This window comes from Anguilla rostrata, chromosome 14 (assembly GCF_018555375.3).
Source record: "Anguilla rostrata isolate EN2019 chromosome 14, ASM1855537v3, whole genome shotgun sequence".
NCBI lineage: Eukaryota > Metazoa > Chordata > Actinopteri > Anguilliformes > Anguillidae > Anguilla > Anguilla rostrata.
Window position 1 is genome coordinate 34,213,988 of NC_057946.1, and position 18,839 is coordinate 34,232,826.

Genomic DNA, 18,839 nt, shown 5'->3' on the forward strand with positions numbered 1-18,839 from the left:
ATTTTAGGATTTCTGAAAAAGGATAGCAAGAAGGTCAAAGGAAAATATGCCCAAGCATAATGTTATGCTAGGTTGTGATTATATGTTGGGGGATAGGGTGGCGGCAAAACATTATTTAAAATAAATTAAAATAATTAAAAAAACGAATAAAATAAAAATTATGATCATAACAATGAGCCCTTTTCAAACTGGAGTCAGGCACCTACATGATCTCTGATAATGACCAGACACTACTTTACATTACATTACATTCATCTAGTACATGCTCTTATCTAGAGTGACTTGCATTGAACATAAGTGCTTCCACCAGTGTTATGTGAGCTGCAGTATCAGGCCTGCTCAATAACACTTCCACACCAGTGAGTGCAAATGCTGCATCAATAAAGAGCTAAATGCCAGTTAACCTGCTCAAATTTACAGCTTACTCTTGGTTTATGTGTCTCAGAGGTGCATTTCGGGTTCCAGTGAAAGCTGTGATTTCATTAAAACTGCTGTTTCTGCTTGTTGGACTTGTTTGCACTAGTATCCCTAACAGTTTCCAAAAGGGGTCTCTATTTGTATCTGATTATGTTATTTGTTTACACAGGATTTCTTTATGTGCTGGATGTTCGATTCTGTGCATTTAGACCAAATGCTTCTTTTAGCTGTTGCATTCAGCCTTCTATTCAACCTGATAACCAGTTCTTTAACAGCACGTCTCGTGACTCCAGACATGTTTATTATGGGGTACAACAGGAGACGATGCACGCTGGGATGCTAGTGCTCAATTCCAAAGCCGACGGAGCCCAGCCCAGACCTGCTTTCTGGAGAGGTTCTGATCGAATTCGGACAAGTTTGACCTGCGTTCGGGTTCTTGCACCCAGGCTGTGGTCGTCGAGCGTGATGCGAACTGGATTTGTTGTGAAATCGGATGTACGCGTACACACGTAATTGTGTAGAAGTGCAGTTGTAGTTGTAGACATGTGTAGGCCCGAGAAATGTGCTGCCTGTTTGGATTGGAGCCCCCGGCTTGTGATGTCATTATGGATTCTGGAGCTAATTATAACAGCTGCAGCGGGGTTACTGGATCCAGTCCAGCCTCCAGGGTCTATTACTGTAGGTTCTCTTTCTGTCCTTTAGGGCAGGTCAGTGGCCTCTGAGCTCGGACGTGGTCACGTGACAGGGAGAGAACGACTGGCAGGTGTCATACAGAAATATGTAATCAGCCTGGAGTGTGGCCAGGGCTGTTGTTTTATTATTAGTTTTTTTGTGTACATGCATTAGTACCATTTTAGGGCCACATTTCTTCCAAGTTGGATACAGTGTGTGCCACCACAGAGAAGCAAACAATCACATCCATCCATCCATCCATCCATTATCTATACCCGCTGATCCAGGTCAGAGTTGCGGGGGGTGCTGGAGCCTATCCCAGTGTGCACTGGGCGAGAGGCAGGCACCCCCGAGCTCCGGACAGCCGAACGGTCCGAGCACGTGAGAAGCATCGTCGCAAACGCGCGGAGTACGGAGCCCAAATAAATGTGAGCTACGCAGCGCCTGGGCGTAGGAAAATCTGTGCTTCATTAAAGTAACCCAAACTGCCTCAATCTCAGAGATTATGAAAAAGGAGTTGGCGGCTTCACTTTGTAGATTGTAGATTTTGACGCACTACCACGTAGTCCTCCATTTGGCGTTGATGAGACACGACAAAAAAACACAGTGCTCCTTCAGGGTTACTGAGCAGAAAAAACAACGCTGTTGTGAACTGTATGTGTAAGCTCATATTGCCACCAAAGTTTTTTGTTCGTTTATTTTTTCCCAACCGCTTATCAGTCTACTCCATCTGTCCATTTCCGTGTGTTGTTTTTTTCGGTCCGTAAAGCGCACTCGGCTACCGCCGTTAATCCCGTTCAAATCGCCTTTTGAATCCAATAACAATTATTTTATTGGATACCGGCGATCTCGTGAGTGCACAGCGGAATGAATTGTGTCTAAGAATAAGCCAGTCAGCCTTGCCAGAGTGCTTTCTGTTTTTAATTTTGAGCTCTTGACAATTTTTGTTTGGACCTTAATAAGCCACGTTCCACAGGGAGATGTATATATAATTTATATGTAATAATAACAAATGTGAAATACATTTAGGACTTCAGTTTCATAAATTTTTTAATATCCATGCCATGAATAGTACATAAGTTACCTGTTTTGCTTTGACCTTAACTAATGTGTGTGCAACAACAGTTCAGCTTTTTTCAACTGAAGTACTGCGGAATTACTCCAATCAAGTGCAGGGAGGGAGGCTCTGAAATTCACGGTGGAGTCATATTTCAGGTGTGGTTGAGGCTACTCCTGGTGCTCTCAGTCAGGCTGTGTTCTGGAGTGTTCTGGAGAGGAGGAAGGCGAGGTTGATTATGTCATGAACCCATAGGTTACCATCCTCATTGTGAAGGACATCTCGTTTCTGTAGGAGAGCAATGCTTTAAAATGGGTTTAATATCATTTCTCATTAGCATAAAGTAGAAATTAGAAGTGACCTTGCCTTCTAAGTGTAAGAGTGCTTCCAAACCATGACAGGTAGATGTGCCCCACACCATTATGGAACCACCAGAACCTGTATGCTGCTGCAACTGTTGAGTTTCCACATTTTGTTCTCTACCTGTAGGAAATTATGAGTCTTCATGAGTGTAAGTAGCTTTAAAGAAAACTGTCGTCTTGAATTTTATGTGTTCAAGGAAGCTTTTTGTTTTTTAATCCATTCGGTATCTAGATTTATGTTGTTTGTGGGGATGGAACCTGTGACAGATATGCACATCAGGATGTTGCTTTGAGCTTGACTTTAGATGTTTTGGTTTTGTTGGGAAAGACTGAATGGCTAGTCAAAGCAGTTGGTGCACTGACACGCCTTTTCACCTGAAATCCGAACCTAATTGTCACCTGAGCACCAGAGGAAGACCCCTCTGGTTGATAAGGTACATTGCAGTCTGCCTCCATAAGCAGTGCATGCAGTGCGCTACACAGTTCAGCTTGTGGAGTGTAGAAAGGACCCACGCCACTGCGTGCTGAATCGAAGAAGGACATGGCAGAATTGGGACAGCAGGGATACGATTGAGCTGGGAGAAAAGGGGAGAGCAAATAGGGCATAACAATGGTTTTAAAAAAGACAACCTAACCAAGTGTTGTTCTGTCCCAGTGCTGTCTGTACAGGGATAAAATCTATGCACCTCTGGGTCTCCAGCATGCAGCTGAAACCTGCCTCTGTGGTCCATAATAGAGTCATTATCGCCTTAATACTGAGTAATTACTCCTCTGCGTACAGCCTCCAAATGGTCATAATTTTGAGAATCTCGCCTCAGCAAAACTGGCTTTTATTGAATACTGTCCTTGGAATCGATCCAGCCTGTGGCTGAGTCAGACGGGCCTGCGGACAGCAGTCACAGTCTGTACTGGTGGGGCAGACCATGGCAATCCTATAATCTATTTTAGCCTTGGTCTTTATGATCTGTGACTCTCAAAAAAGGGTCATAGTCATTGTTTCATACAGTTGTGCTGCTGTGTTTATCATTTTGTGGGGGTTAACGCGGTGGTGACAGGCAGACACTGCGTCCAATAACCTGAGGTTCACATCGGGATTATGAACACAGGCTGATTGGTGGATGGCTGTTCGTTGTTGGGCGGGGCTAGTGACCTGTCAGGGATTTGACAGGAGCGGATTAGTGTGATGCGTTTGCAGTGGGCAGGGAGGCACAGCTCTTGATCTGGCTTTTAGCGAGCTTGAGATCGGGGAGGGTGGAAACCGCCAACCGTCCTGAGCCAGTTTTGGATTGTTTCGCGTGATTAACAATCGTGTCAGAGAAAATTAGGCTTCCCATTGGCAGCCAGTGTCTTTTGGTACATGCGGTAGCGTTACCTTTCCGTGCTTCACATGAGACAGTTGCGATTGTAACTGTTGATACGGTTTGAATAGAGTTTATGGCTGCCCTTACCCCTCCCCCCACTGGCAGCCCTTATTAAAAATATGTAAATGTGTTTGTGTGTGTGACGTTTGCTTATCTGGGTGCGTTTCTTTGTGAGTGAGCGAGCGTCATGTGCCTTTGTGTGTGTGTGTATGCGTGTGTGCACTTCATGTGCCTGAGAGTGTATGTGTGTGTGTGCAAGGAAGCAGTGGTACAGGCTAGTAGGACTCAGGCTAGATTGCAGTCTAATCAAAGCTGAAATCTGTGAGGTGCTTGATTTTTAAAGTGACATGTTTGTTTTCTGAAGGTAAGCTAGCGTCAGGCTAACATCTGTAGGCCAGCACTGGAGACGCTGTACCGTGACCAGCATCGTCTCAAATCCTCTGTGCTGAGCGAGGGAGCGCGTGTAGTGCTGACGGGCCGATGAAGCCTGTTTGTTGCTCTGCTCTGTTGTTACGGGACGTAGCCGGGGGTGTGGCCGTGTGTTTTTAATGCTAATCTGAACGCAGAGGGCTCCTCCTCCTCAGCGTGACAGCGTTTGATTGTATTTTCCATTGAGGGCAGTGCGGGTTTAATTGTGGCAGCGCCGGTGATTCCCCCCACCCACGCGGCCGCAACGTCTCGTCCGTGCTCTGATTCTGATTCTGGAGTGCCGCCCGCCCCTATGCCGCCCCCCTCCCCCCCCCCCACCTGCCCGCCGCATACGCTGAACCCCGGGGAGGATTAAACGGCTCAATTAATCAGCTAATCGCCCCAGAGCTGTCATCACTGTGCCCAGCTGATAGGCTCTCAGGGGAGATCGCTGCCACCGCTGCCCGCGGGTCTGGTGCCAGCCCCAACCGGCAGGGAGGAGATTAGTTCACCGGTGCTTCAGTTCGCTTTCACACGGGCACACATCTGGGCAGGAATTTAAACAGAGAGGAATTGAGCTGTTGAAATTGAGAGTTGGAATCAGAACCCCAAAAACGAGAAAGAATGAGATTTATTCTCAGAGGCGTTACCGGGTGACGTTTGAGGAGCGCGTGCACCCTCTTAATCCCCCTGTCCTGCCCGCTGCACTGTGTTCCGTGTGAACCGGACGCTTCACGCCTTTCCGCAGGTAAGCAAACACAGTCGTGGGATTGGTCTACATCTGTTCTGGGGGCGAGGGCGAGATAAGAAATGGCGGTTGGCGGCTCACCCATTACCCCCCCGATCCTAGCACGACGGTCTGGATGAGGTGAGAGCTTTACGACATTGAGTTAGCCTGCTGTTCTTTTCTCTCGGCATCGTAAGGTGATGTCACCGTTTCCTTTTTAAAAAACTGGGATTCCCTTCTTTTAATAGGCCAATCTGTTTGCTTCCCTGTCTCTCTCCTCCCCTCCTAAACTGCGTTTCTCCCTCCCCTGCTTTCTGTCTCTGTTCTTCTGCACCCATTATACCCGTTCCTCTCATCATGCCGAGCCTGAATCACACCGCTGAGGTCTCGGGACAGCTGGTGAAAGTCCGCCAGAGGCCCTTTCTGAGTGTTCTGAGTGTTGCCCTGACAGTTGGTCTGGGGCTGTGGTGAAATGATTGGCAGATCTGTCCCCAGGAACAAATGCTTTCAGCTCCCCACGGACTCAGAGTAGAGCATGCTGGGATTTGGGGTGTATTTTTAAATATTAAAACATTTTCCCGCTTTATTTCTTTTGTTTTTTTAAGGATACCTGTCCACTTTCATGGAAGAACAGTTTACCTGCCTTTACAAAATTCACAGTAACACAGCTGGCTTTTTCTGAATCTCGTTTTCAGATAAAACGATAGCCCTGGTGGAGAGAGGCCCATTTTTTGCTTGTTTTCAGTTTAAAAAATATCCAAACACATTGAAATGTGAATGTTAAAAGCTCCTCTTATACAGAGTGGAAATATACATATATGCATATCCATACACAGATCACCTATATGGATGTAAATACCCTCTAATTAAAGCTGACACATTGTACTTTAACCTGTTGGTCATTGTTTAATTTAAAATCCAGTGTGCTGGAGTACAGAACCAAAGCAACAGAAATTGTGTCTCTGTCCCATTTAAGTGTACACACACACACACACACACTCTTAAACACTCACCCATGAATACACACACAAGCACTCACCTACACACAGACATACACACTCAGACACATAAGCACTTGCACAAATGTGTGGGAATTCGGAGTTCTCTTGATTACAGCTCCCTGTGCACTCTATTAATTGTACTACACTGCCTACCTGCTCAATGAAAGGATTGTGAACAAAAGAAGACGGTTAGCGACTGCACCCCTACGCACACACGTTTTGAAATGAAGTTGAATGGGAGCCTCACAGGGTTTACCTTGCTCTACTTCTTTTTCACTCATTTTCTGGTTCGAGGAGCAAACGTGTCAAGTCAAAGTTTATTTATATAGCACATTTACAACAACCACAGTTGACCAAAGTGCTTGAACAAGCTTAAAATACCAAAAATGAATATAAAAGTAATAAAAATAAGAATAAAAGGAAACAATAAACATAGTAATAAAAGAATTATATAGAAGATAAAAACAAGGTGACAAGCTCAACTCAAGTGTAATCACCCACAGCATTTCCACACATCGCGGAGCGCTGCAGAGCGGGAATTTGGCCAATGCTCAAAGTCACCTCTCCTGTTCCCCAAGACTTCTTTTCTGCTTGTCTGCTTTCCAGGAATCCGAATGTATTTCTTCAGCATTGCTCTCCCCATCCCAGCCCATTTATTTATGACTCGATTGAGGGTGGAAAATAACATGTCGGGTGGGTGTTCTGGGAAACGCCCTTTGTTTTCTGTAATAGGCGCTTTGTAGGGTGCACTGTGGAGGGTACGGGCAGGCATGATTCAGAGACACAGCAAGGCCGGTTGAATATTTAGCGGTTGTGAGGGTGGCTTGCGTAAGCAAAAGGCTCCTTTCCGTCACAGGGCGGAGGACAGCTTGTCCTGTGTGTCATCGCCGGTCACCTGGGGATTCATCGGCCCCCCCCAGCTGTGCCTCGCAAACTGAGGCCCCGGGAGGGGGGGGGGGGTTCACAGAGTTCACGGTCCTGTTGACCATGCAGGGGACACCCTTTTGCCCAAACTCAGGGTTTGCATTCCTGTGGCCTTTTAGAAAGAAAAAAAAAAAACATTTTTGGTTTTGTGTCTGTAGATGGCAAGTGACTCAGCAGAGTGGATGGCAGCTGGTAGCTCCTTCTTCCACAGAGGGCCTAGAACATTTTCCTCTTGCCGCATTTACATTTGGTTTGACATTTAGCTGGCGCTCGAATCCAGAGGGGCTTACACAACTCTAAAACTTTTATGTAGTTTCCATTTGTACAGCTGGATTTTACTGAAGCAAATACCTTGTTCAAGGGTACCGTTCCCCACGTGGGAATCAAACCTGCAACCTCTCAGTCACAAGATCAGTTTCCTAACCTTTATACTGCCCTGACCTAGAGCAAAGTTTGTGAATGGGCATGTGAACCAGGTGTCTGTTGTTGAACAGACCCCGGGCCCCTTCCCTGAACGTGGTCGAACCAAACGAGGAGCTTCCAGCTGGACCGGTTTCCCCCGGTGACAGTCTGTTAATGGCTTCGCTCCTTCATATTGATCCACAGGGCCAGTTCTGCCGGAACACCAGGCCCTGGTGGAATGAGCAGCAAATGGGGCTCTGTATTTTAGGAGCCGCTGGCCTCCTGTCTGCCGAAAATTGAAACGTGGGGTTGAAACAGCTGGAGCTGTGGGCCGGGGTGCCGGGTTTGACTGGGCGGCTGCACCCCGGGAACAGGAGAAACAAGGCTGTGCCTGTGTTCTCTAGCATGGTGTTCTGTGCATTTTGTAAGTGCCGATTTCTATTTGTATTTTTATAGGAGAGCAGACTGTCTGCCCTACTTTTGTATTTTTAGCCTGTTCAGACAGGGAAAGTGGGGAGGGTAGCAGAGAGGGGACCACGGCACAAAGAGAGCCATGGTTAAGGGGGGGGGGGGTCAAACCACCAGCCATGCAGGATTATTCGAATATGGGGTGAGAGTCGGCTACCGTGCGGTCCGCACCACACATCTCTGAAAATGATAATAATTACTATATATTTCATAAGCTCTGAGTTCCTCATAAATCCGCTTTGCTTTTATGTGATCCAGTGGCTGTGTGAACTATGTCTTCTCTGATTGGCCCCTGAATAATTGATCAGTATTAAAACCTAGAATCCTGTTTCATTTATTTGTGGCCTTACAGTTGCTGATTGGTGTAATTCTTTTACTCTCCACAGTGTGCATTTGGCGCTCTTGAGTATACTGCTACAGAAATCAGCTGATCGTAATGTCAAATGCTGTGAAATAATGCTTTCAGCCAGATCAAAGAACACATTCATTCTGTGATTTGATGAGGCCTCAATTTAGTAATGAATCAGATGGGTACTGTAGTCTCATTTTAGAGAGTAGAAATGGTGGTACTTTGTGAACACACACACACACACACATACACGTGCACACACGCACATGCACACACACACCCACTTTCTGTTGAGCTTTCTCTATCCATGCTTCTTTCCACACCCTGGGGAAAAGCAGGATCGTAAAGCCACTTTATACGGGAAGTGCACAAAGCAGTGGAAACGTAACACCGTTGAGGCACTGTAGGCTTCCGGTCATTCCACAAACATTGTCTGGGGGCATTTTCCTGGCACGATTTGGGTACACTCCAGTGTGCGGTTAGAGGGAAAATTCAGTGTCCTTCCTTGTACTGTGTGATCGCCATGGTGAAGCATTGCTTTGCCTTAAAGGGCCTTCTTCAGAAATGCCCTGTCCTCAGAGCACAGGCAGTCCCCCAGTGGTTTGAGAAGCAGGGCACTGACTTTATCCAAACGTCCAACTGAGGCAGCGTTTTCCACTTCAGTCAACCAAGCGTGAAGTGATTGACTTTTCCCGCAGTCTGTGCTGCCTAGTCTTAGTACTCAGACATACTATTAGGGACTAGTTTTTTAATAACAAAAACTTTTTTGCTGACTGCTAATTCAGTCTGTTATTGTTATTATTTGCTGTTGTTGGAATTCTGTTCATTGGTGCAAAGGTGTATTGAATCTGTTATTGTGTCTGAAATTCAGGATGAAGGATTTTCCATAGAGAAAATAAGCTTTTGAGATATCAAGCTTTCTGTATTCTGTAAAGTAATATTATTATTGTGTGCCAAGTGTTAACATGCCCCACAGAAGCTGGATTTCAGGTGATATAGCCACAGCTACTGTGACATTATGAAGAGCACTCTTGCGTTAACAGCTACTTTTTCGTCAAAAATTCCAGCCAGGACCTTTTAATTCCAGCCTTTGGAAGAGTTCCTGTTCGCTTCCCCATGATTCATTGGAAAGATTAACTGATGCTTGTATCCATGGCAACTTGCAACTTGAAACGTGCCGTACCTGTGGACCTGCACTGCTGGGTTCTTTTCCTGCTACCCTGCGGTGTGCCCCCCCCCCCTCATTGTTTTAAAGCCGGGCTTTCGGGGGAGTCAGGCAGGCCTTTGTGAATCATTTACGGCCCGCCGGTTGCGGGTGGCGGACGCGGGTGGCGGACGCGGCGCTCACTCTGTCCGTTTAAGGGTGAATGATTTACAGGCTGTGGGAGCTAGCTGCAGGTTTGGGCTCTGTGGCTCTGATGGGACGGGGGGGAAGCGCAGGGGGGGTACGCACCGCTGCGGCTTACGCCCGCCCAATTAAGACAGTGCATGATTCATTACCATGCTGGAGCTTTTTAGAGGGTGCCATGCTCCCACTGCAGTTGAAACATTCAGGATCACTGACCTGTTTTTCTTCTCTTTCTCTTTCAGTTAAGAAAGCCATGCTCCAGGGTCCCCCAGGTAAGACCACCCGCTTCTTGTCCCCACGGCTTTCTGTAAGACCGGCTAAAGACAAGTGCAACTGGCGTTCCCAACAGGCTTCTGGGTGATGGTGTTCACTTTGTGGGGGTTTTAAAAATATTTTTGTGTAGTTCTCTGATTGGCCCACATTGTTTATATGTCGCAATGAAGGATCTTTCAGATTTTTTTTTGTATATGAGCTGCTTGATTGAAGTTAATTATCTTACTTAAGACGACAAACTCTCTGATTGCACCTTCACTAGCTGGTAGATCATCAGAAACTTCTATAAATGTATTAAATATTCTTCACACATTCTTTGCATACTTGCACAGAAACGATATCAAAAACCCCTGAAAGTGATTTGTCCCTTCTTAAATAAAGTCAGCATCGTCAGCTATTGGCCTTTTGGAACCAATTGTCAACCAGCTCAACTGCTCACCAGTATAAATCATCCAAGCAGTAGAAAACACAGCTCTTCATCTATAATGGAGCAGAGTACGGCATATATGAATATAAGAAGAGTGGGAAATCCTTTCAGTGTCAGATCTGGCTTGTACTACGTCACTCATGTGGACTCTCTGGACGTACAGTACATGCATTTATAGTACTGAATTAATATATCATATGATATATTATAATTATATAATACAAGCATTATTGATGGCTCTTATTATGGCTGCATGCCATATAGAGCAACAGTATATCATTCCTGTATCTACATTTGCAGTCACTCTCACTGGCAGTGATATTGTTGTCCTCATTATGAAGGGTATTGTGTGGTTTGTCTGTATCTCACAATGGCCTTTATAATGGTCATACCTGATCACACCCAGATGCTGCTGTAAAGATTTAACCTTTACTCTTTAAGTGCTGGTGAAATCTGGGCAAGTTTTTCCAGAATCTGGTTGATCACTGGGGAAGTGGTTCCAGAAATTGAAATTGATTTGTGTGTGTGTGTGTGTGCGTGCGCGTGCACATGCGCGCGTGTGGATGTGCTGTGTGGTGTGTGGAAGGAAGATGTTCTGAGAGATTGTTTGGGCGGGAGGCAGCCGGTGGTCTTATGGACCCTGCTACATTTATAAAAGAAAGCTGTTTCCAGAGAGCCAAAGTGTATTATGGGATGGTAACCTGCAATTAGCCTGATTCAATTTGAGTGGCAGTCATGGAAACAGATGTAGGCGGGGACTGTTACATAAGAATGATCCTGGCAAAATGAAGAGGGGAAGAGAGCCCATTGTGTTTGTAAGCTATTTAATTATTCAGTCCAAGACACTGTTCAATAGCAAATTACCGTATGTTCTGTGCTGGCCGACCAGGTCCGTTAAGCCTTCTTCGCATGTTCAGTAGCTTTTAAGCTATCTGTAGGCGGGTAATCTAATAAAACCTTATCTTTGAATGTCCAGCACAGACACTAGCTTTTTTCCTGGAAACAAAAGCATCTGGCATGTGTCTTCAAAAATTGCTTAGTCATATACAGTGGACTGTACAAGGGTCGGCCCTAGTTCTGTGTGAGATCTCATCTTTTCATCGATATTTTTAGATGCCGATCTGCAGCTGCTGAGGAAAGAGCAATTATGTGACTCAGAAACCCTGTTGTAGTCCACAGAGTTATCCGGAAGCTCTTTGCCCGAGAGGATCGATTGTTGGGAGCTTGTATGGAGGATCTCATGCACCACCGTGCGAGCGCTCATTTGCGAGTTCCCTCGCACATACCTTCTTACCGTCTCGCATGCACACGTGTGCTTTGGCGAGAGAGGTCGGGGGAGGTGAATGATTCGATTCCCTCCGTTCGACTGAGCGCAAAATCGAACGCGGCGTCACGCAGCCTTTGCGGAACTTCCCCCTGAGAAACTGCCTCCTGGATTCAGGAAGTTCCTTTTCTTTCGCTTGTGCTGATGAGCCCCATGTCCTGACAGTGCTCTCCACCACACGCTGCTTTTGAAGAGGGCACTGCACCGTATGCAGCTTCATTTACATAGAATTCCATCCACCCATCATCTGCACCCGGTTATTCCCGGCCAGGGTCGTGGGAGCTGCTGGAGCCTTTCCCAGCATGCATTGGGTGAGAGGCAGGAATACATCCTCGCCAGTCCAATGCAGGGCACACACGCCATTCACTCCCACACTCATATCTAGGGGCAATTTAGACTCTCCACTTAACCTAACCTGCTTGTCTTTGGACTGTGAAGGAGAAACCGGAGTACCCAGAGGAACCCAGCATGGACATGCAAACCACACAGAAAGGTCCCAGGAGAGAAAATTAGATCACAAATGATCTTTATTAATGCTCATGTGTAATGATGGAATGAGTATGGAGGAACGCATCCAGTTGTGTGTGATGGCCACACACAGATTCTAATGGATCCATAGTAAAATGTTATTGTGATAAAATTAGCTGAATAATCAGTGGTTCAGTAAATATGCCGTGACTTGCAGAAATATTGAGACCATTGGGCAACTTTTTTTGACAACAGGCCCTTACAGCAGTAAGAAAATGGAAAGTAGTGAATGAGGAGGAGGAGGAAGAAGAGGGAGAAGAAAGGCAGCTGACTGATGAACTTGTCTGTGCACCGGATGAAGTTTAGGGGGAAGATGGCTCTTAAGCGATAAGCATAATCAAATTTAATTTCCTCACTTCTCCCTCCGTTCACCGTGGTGTCGGGCAGCAGAGTGGCCGCCTCTGCAGGTTTTGCGCTATGAGTTTGGGGTCCTCAGGAACTGAGCAGGCAGGCTGCAGGGTTTATTTGCCCTGGGGTGGGAAGAGCTGCTGTTTCTTTTCCCTGTTCACCAGTCAGCTCTTTTTCTTGGGTTCACTTTGGGTGTTGTTTGCCTAAGAGCCATCTGTTGTGTCTGATAAAGGCCACGTTTACCCACTGAGCGGGGAATGGCATCTCTCGGATTCTTGTCTTCGCAAGGTGTTACAGTAACAAGCACAAACCAGCTTCCACTAACTTCAGCTGCCAGATTACGGCCTTGTAATGCTGTATCATTTTTACTGCCGTTACCAGAACACATTCTGATCCTCTTTACCTCATCCTGAGTAGTGATTTCAGTGATTACGTGGGTTTCGAAGATCATGACTTTCTGAAAATTTTGTTCAAACTTCAGCTCTGTCACCACTGATGTTTTTGTGGGTGTTATTTTTTGCCAGGCTGTTTCGTCTTTGATGAAAGACGTGTGTGTGTGTGTTGACTGAAGTGACAAGGTTTTATGTAGATATTGTTTAGCTTTTTATTGCTTCAGTTTTTAACCTGTGTTACTAATGTACAGCCAAATGTCAGGGGAAGTACAGCAGTGCCCGTAATATACCCTGGCTAATGTAATTGTTCAGTATGGGCTGTTGCACAGGAGCTGAGTCAGGCTCACACCCACATATGTGCACACGCACGCATGCACACACACACACACTCATATATGCACACAAACACACACAGAAACACACACGCAAGCTCACACACACACATGAACACACATGCACACACACACACACACACACACACGAACACACATGCACACACATACACGCAGATGCACACACACACACACACACACACACACACACACAGATATTAGGAGGAAACGGGTCCATCCACAGGTCTGAATGTATGAATGCACACTCTCTTCAGGGCGCCCAGCAAGGTTCCTCTTCCCTCATTCAGTTAATTTCTTACCTTCCTTTCATTATCCTCTGCAGCTTTACGGTACACCGGTTAACTGACAAGTCCTTTTCAAACCCCCTGTGAAGCTTTACGGCCTTTGCTTCCGTTTGACCTTTCACACTGCTAATGCTCTGAATAGGCTGTGGAGCAGGCTGGCCATTTCAGCCTGGGCCGCCAGATTGGACAGCCTTCCGTCCCCACGGGAGACTTGCTCATGTCTTTGGGAGATACTATGCTTGATGATGCGCCAAAACCGCAAAGATGGACGTCTTCCTCTCGGTTTGGATTTGCTGTGCCGGTCACGGGGTCAGAGGTGACGATGACTTCTGGTGATGCGCATACTGTGCAGCACAGTAGCTGGGCTTTTGTCATGGAAATCAGATTCAGCCCAAATCATGCTCAAAGCTCATATTCAGTTTACACTTCACTCTTTGTTCACCTTGTGAAGAAATCAGTGAAGAAATTAATTCAGCTCTTTTAAATGTATTTTCTTTTTAAAGAAATAATATATCCGCGTTTATTCTGAGGCTGAGCATGTACAATTCCCGTACTAATTTTGAATGTCAAATTAACGTGGATATTCCAAACTCAGCGGCTGATTGGTCCAGTAGAGTTTGTAGGAAGTGTGTTGTCCTAGGGAGCTACTGCCACAGTCAGCACTAGCATGGTCCAAGTTTGATTGTCAGTGGGAAAAAAAGACACTTCAGGAGCACACATTTGTGGTTTGAAAAGCAAAGTGTGGTGGACAAAGCAGGCTCAGATGCTGGCTCTTAATGTGGGTGAATCTACTTAAGAACCTGCAGACGTAGAAGGCCCCCCGATCGGTTAGTGCAGTCTGAGATAAGCTCTATCCAAATGAAGTTAGTGGCACAATAGATGACATTAGTAGCAGGAAACCCTCGAGAGCCTGAGAAAGGCTTGTTAGGCCGTGGGATGAATAGAAACAGGTGCTTTCATTGTTTTTTTGTGAGGGAGCTTATCAGTCCATCACTGTGGTGCAGAATTCTCCTGAATTCTATACATGGCAGCTTGGCTCTGTGTTTAATCTTAGTTGCCTGTATGGAGGGTCCGAGGTGGCCATCAGAGGAGATGTTTTGCCTTATACTTAGGATACTCAGAGTGGGATTTTGTGCTACCATCTGGCAACATCTCACCACAAACAGGGAATGGTTTTTAAATTCCTTTTTAAAAAAATGTTTATGGACTAGTATCCTGTCCTGAAAGACATTGTTTGTTGTTTGTAGTTGGAAGCAGATGTTCCTTGTTGGGAAAGTCTGTTGATTCTGCTGCCTTCAGATGAGTCATTTCCTTTTTTATGCATCATTTCTCTTCCTGCTCTACTCATTATGTATTCTTATGTTTCATGTTCTAACAAAAAAACAAGAGCATATAATGGGGAGAGCAGGACATTTAGCCCATCTGGAACATAATACCATAAAATATATAACAGTGTGAACAAGCTATTCAGCCCATTTAGACTCATCGTTTACCTGCTGTGGAGAGAGTATCCAGTGTCTGGTCAAGCCTGGACCTGAACAGCCTTGGGGTCTCTGGCTGCACTACAGGACCTGGTAAACTGTTCCATGCATCAACAGCTGTCTGTGTTTGGTCCAGCCTGCTGACATCAGTGCAGATTTGCGCTCTAACTAATTTGGATGAGGTTCTTCTCATCTTGCGCTTTTCCGGTGCTAGCTCAAATTAGCCGTGGAGTTTGAAGAGGAACGCCTGTGTGATGAACAGGAACGCCTGTGTGATGAACAGGAACCCCTGTGTGATGAACAGGAACCTGTGTGTGATGAACAGGAACCCCTGTGTGATGAACAGGAACCCCTGTGTGATGAACAGGAACCTGTGTGTGATGAACAGGAACCCCTGTGTGATGAACAGGAACCCGTGTGTGATGAACAGGAACCTGTGTGTGATGAACAGGAACCCCTGTGTGATGAACAGGAACCCCTGTGTGATGAACAGGAACCTGTGTGTGATGAACAGGAACCCCTGTGTGATGAACAGGAACCCGTGTGTGATGAACAGGAACCTGTGTGTGATGAACAGGAACCCCTGTGTGATGAACAGGAACCCGTGTGTGATGAACAGGAACCCCTGTGTGATGAACAGGAACCTGTGTGTGATGAACAGGAACCCCTGTGTGATGAACAGGAACCTGTGTGTGATGAACAGGAACCCCTGTGTGATGAACAGGAACCTGTGTGTGATGAACAGGAACCCCTGTGTGATGAACAGGAACACGCAAAGTGAGAATTTCCAATTGTGAGGAAAAAATATTTGTTTTACAATTGGGCCTTGACAATATGGAGGCACATGTGGGAGGAATTAATCTCTTGCCGGAAGAATCCAACACCATGGGTTGGGGGGGGGGGCGTAATGGACTGAGGAACGGAAGGTGTGTTGAGACTTTCTCCTTAGGGCCGCGATTGCCAATTCATCAAGCCAAAATACAAATGCCAAACAGACAGGCCCCCTGTCCCTTCCCTCCCCTCCCCTCCCTCTCAACCCACTCTGACAGGATTGAGGTTTTTAATGGTTGCCGGGCCCCTCTGGTGGATGACTTGTTATAAATAACACCTGCCGGCAGGATGCATTTCCGTCGGCAACCAGAACTGGGCTGGCCCTGACAGCCAGCTTTCCCTGGTAATTAACGAGGGGCGGATGGAGCCGGGTTCGTTAAGCGGGTCTGCCGGATTCACGCTGGTTCCCCCCCGCCCACCAGACGCGCCGCGGACCCCAGCTGGGCTTGGAGCCGGCGACGGACGGTGATGGATTGCGTTTGTTGTACGGTGCCTTGCGAGAGATTGTGAGAGCGCAGTACAGTGAAGGAGGACATCAACTTAGCCCTTGTGGGTGAAGCTGTACGGAATTATGGGATGGAAGGGATGGATGCTGGGACAGAAGCCGGGTTTGGTGTTTTCTGTCTCTTGTGTTCCACTCGTGCTTGCGTTGTATTTTTAAAAAAATTAGCGTGCCATCATCTCCTCTGTAAAGTGGATTGTGTTTTTTGAGGGTGAGCTTGATTTTTAAAAATAGTCTTTTTTGTCTTTCGAGGAGGTCAGAAAGGATGAAAGAAGCCGGGTAGGTCCTAGTCGAGCCTGGCAGGCTGTTTCGACTGACCTCGCCGGTCTTTTCACCGCCCTGCAGTTCTCTGCTCCGAGTTTGTGAATGGAAAACATCACGTCACTTTGGTGAGGTAAAAATACCTCGAAGTGACCTTGAACTCGGGCTTTGGCGGCAGTGATGTCATTTATTTTCTCAGTGGCAGCTGTGGAATACGCAGCAGTTTGTAATGACTGATTTCACTTTTGGCCCCGATAAGAGCCCATGTTTGTGGTAGTAGCGGTTGCTGTGTGCTCTTCAGACCAATGCAGACATTGCTGTTTTTCAGCCTCCTCTGTTTTTACATGCTGTTTTCACTTTCCTAACTGTCTGCACTGAAATGCATTGGCCCCAAAATGTCCTTAAAGGACATTTAGTTTTAAAAGATCACCCTCGTTATGTGGGAATTTCATTTTTAAATGCTGTGGAGCATTAGGTATCCACCAATACATGTGTTGTACCCTGTGTTAGGTAGGTATATGTGGTAGGTGGTTAAACCTTACCTCTGCTGATGTTTTTTTGAACAAATAATCATTGCAGTTTTTTATAGGTTTAACTGACACCACAAATACATATTTAAATATTTGAGTGATTGTCCAAAATGGGTTTTTATATTTGATTATCCTGTATTGTATTCCTCGGTTTTATGTGGGAATTATACAGTTTGAGCAGTTTCAAAGCCAAGGAAGGGGGAAAAAACTCTTTTTCATTGTCTTCAGAATGAGCAAGACTATTTTTGAATTCACAGATTGCTGTCAGAGGTCTAATTCCTTCCTCGCAGTCCGATTTGAACAAGGGCAGAGCATTCAGCGTTCTCTGTTACAGCCGAAAGAGCCTCACGATTGTCACAGAATCCATTTACACCTGTCTGGAAAGTTATTGGAAAACTTTTAATGTGGTTTGAGAATTGAACCCCCTCCAGAGCAGTGAGCCGCAGTGGCGCATAAACATGTCTCACATCAGGGAATATGAAATTTCAGACTTTTATGTCACGCCACTGGCTTTATTGCCATTTGTTTGTTGTATCCATTGTGATTATTATACGTCCTAATGTCCAGGACAAATGCCCAACGGCTTAAATCAGAATAAAATCGTCAGTACAGTAATGTGAAAAAGAAAGTACACCCTATTTCAATTGTATGGTTTTACATATTAGTACAATAACTAACCCTTATCTTGTCCTCACCAAGTTATTACAGTAGATAAATATAAGCTTGTGTGACTCATAGCAAAATTTGCTTTGTCATTATCTTGTGACTTTATTGCCATTTTCTGTTTGTTTATTGTTGCCATGGTGATTGTCCTAATGTTCCTAATGTTCACTACCAGTGCCCAATGACATTAACTAGTCCAAAATCATCAATGTAAGTGTAAAAATGCAAACAACAGTTTAATACAAAGCGATATTGTTCACTGAAAAGCTCAAACAAGAACATGCAAGATGTGCAACTGAAAATTCTGTTGTCAGTTATATTGTTTAGAAACAGAAACAGCAGGAAAAACAGAATCTTGGTGTAAGGAAGTTAAGAGTCAAACAACTCACAAGAGGGCTCATTGCACACCACCTTTTTAATAAGGCCATTAAATAAAATGCTTATCATCAGTGTAATAGCATACGTTTATATGTCAACATGCCTTCACACTTCCCTTCAGCATAATTACTCTCCATTTTAACTTCTGAATTTTTATAACCCTTTGAGCGCTCTGGATATCTGCTGCGTCTTTAACTGGACATTTCAGTGACCGCGGAAAGGGTTCCCCTGCTGTAGCACAGTGGAACAGAGGGTGCCTGCAGGAAAGGTTTCACGATGTGGGGTCCACTCCTCCCTTGGAGCTGGGAGTGGACAAGAGGCCCTCTGATTGCCAGGGTGCAGCCCTGCTGGAGGGGTTGCCCCAGGTGGGAGGCCTACTCAATGGAGAATGAGGGGGTGCCACCACGATTGGCAGATGGAATGTCATTTTTATGAGTGGCGCAAAATTGCTGAAGAAGAAAAAGAAGGAATAAGAATGAAGAAGGAAGAAAAAGAATAAAGAAAAAGAAGGAAGAATAATTGTCAATCATCATTATTCAGCCTCTGCTATAATGGCAGTGGTAGCACCATCCTCTGGCTTTACGGTCTCAGGTCTTTTATTGCTGCATCACAGAAATGATGTCACTTCCCCGTGGATGGAGTGGTGCCTGATGATGTCACCATCCATCCGCCTGTGCGATTGGAAAAACGGCCAGCTTTTCATCATGGTCAATTTGTGCCACCCACAGAGCAGCTTCACTCTCTGCCAGCCTGCTTCCTGTCCTTGTC

At 45.8% G+C, this 18,839-nt stretch overlaps 1 protein-coding gene across 1 annotated transcript in view; it reads left to right on the top strand.

The window, feature by feature from the left end:
• Positions 1 to 18,839, top strand: part of LOC135240048 (uncharacterized) — an 81,499-nt gene that overhangs the window by 12,085 nt on the left and 50,575 nt on the right. Inside the window, exon 2 of the mRNA XM_064309176.1 lies at positions 9,739 to 9,768. Coding sequence (XP_064165246.1) covers positions 9,739 to 9,768 — 30 coding nt within the window. The remainder of the gene's footprint in view (positions 1 to 9,738; positions 9,769 to 18,839) is intronic.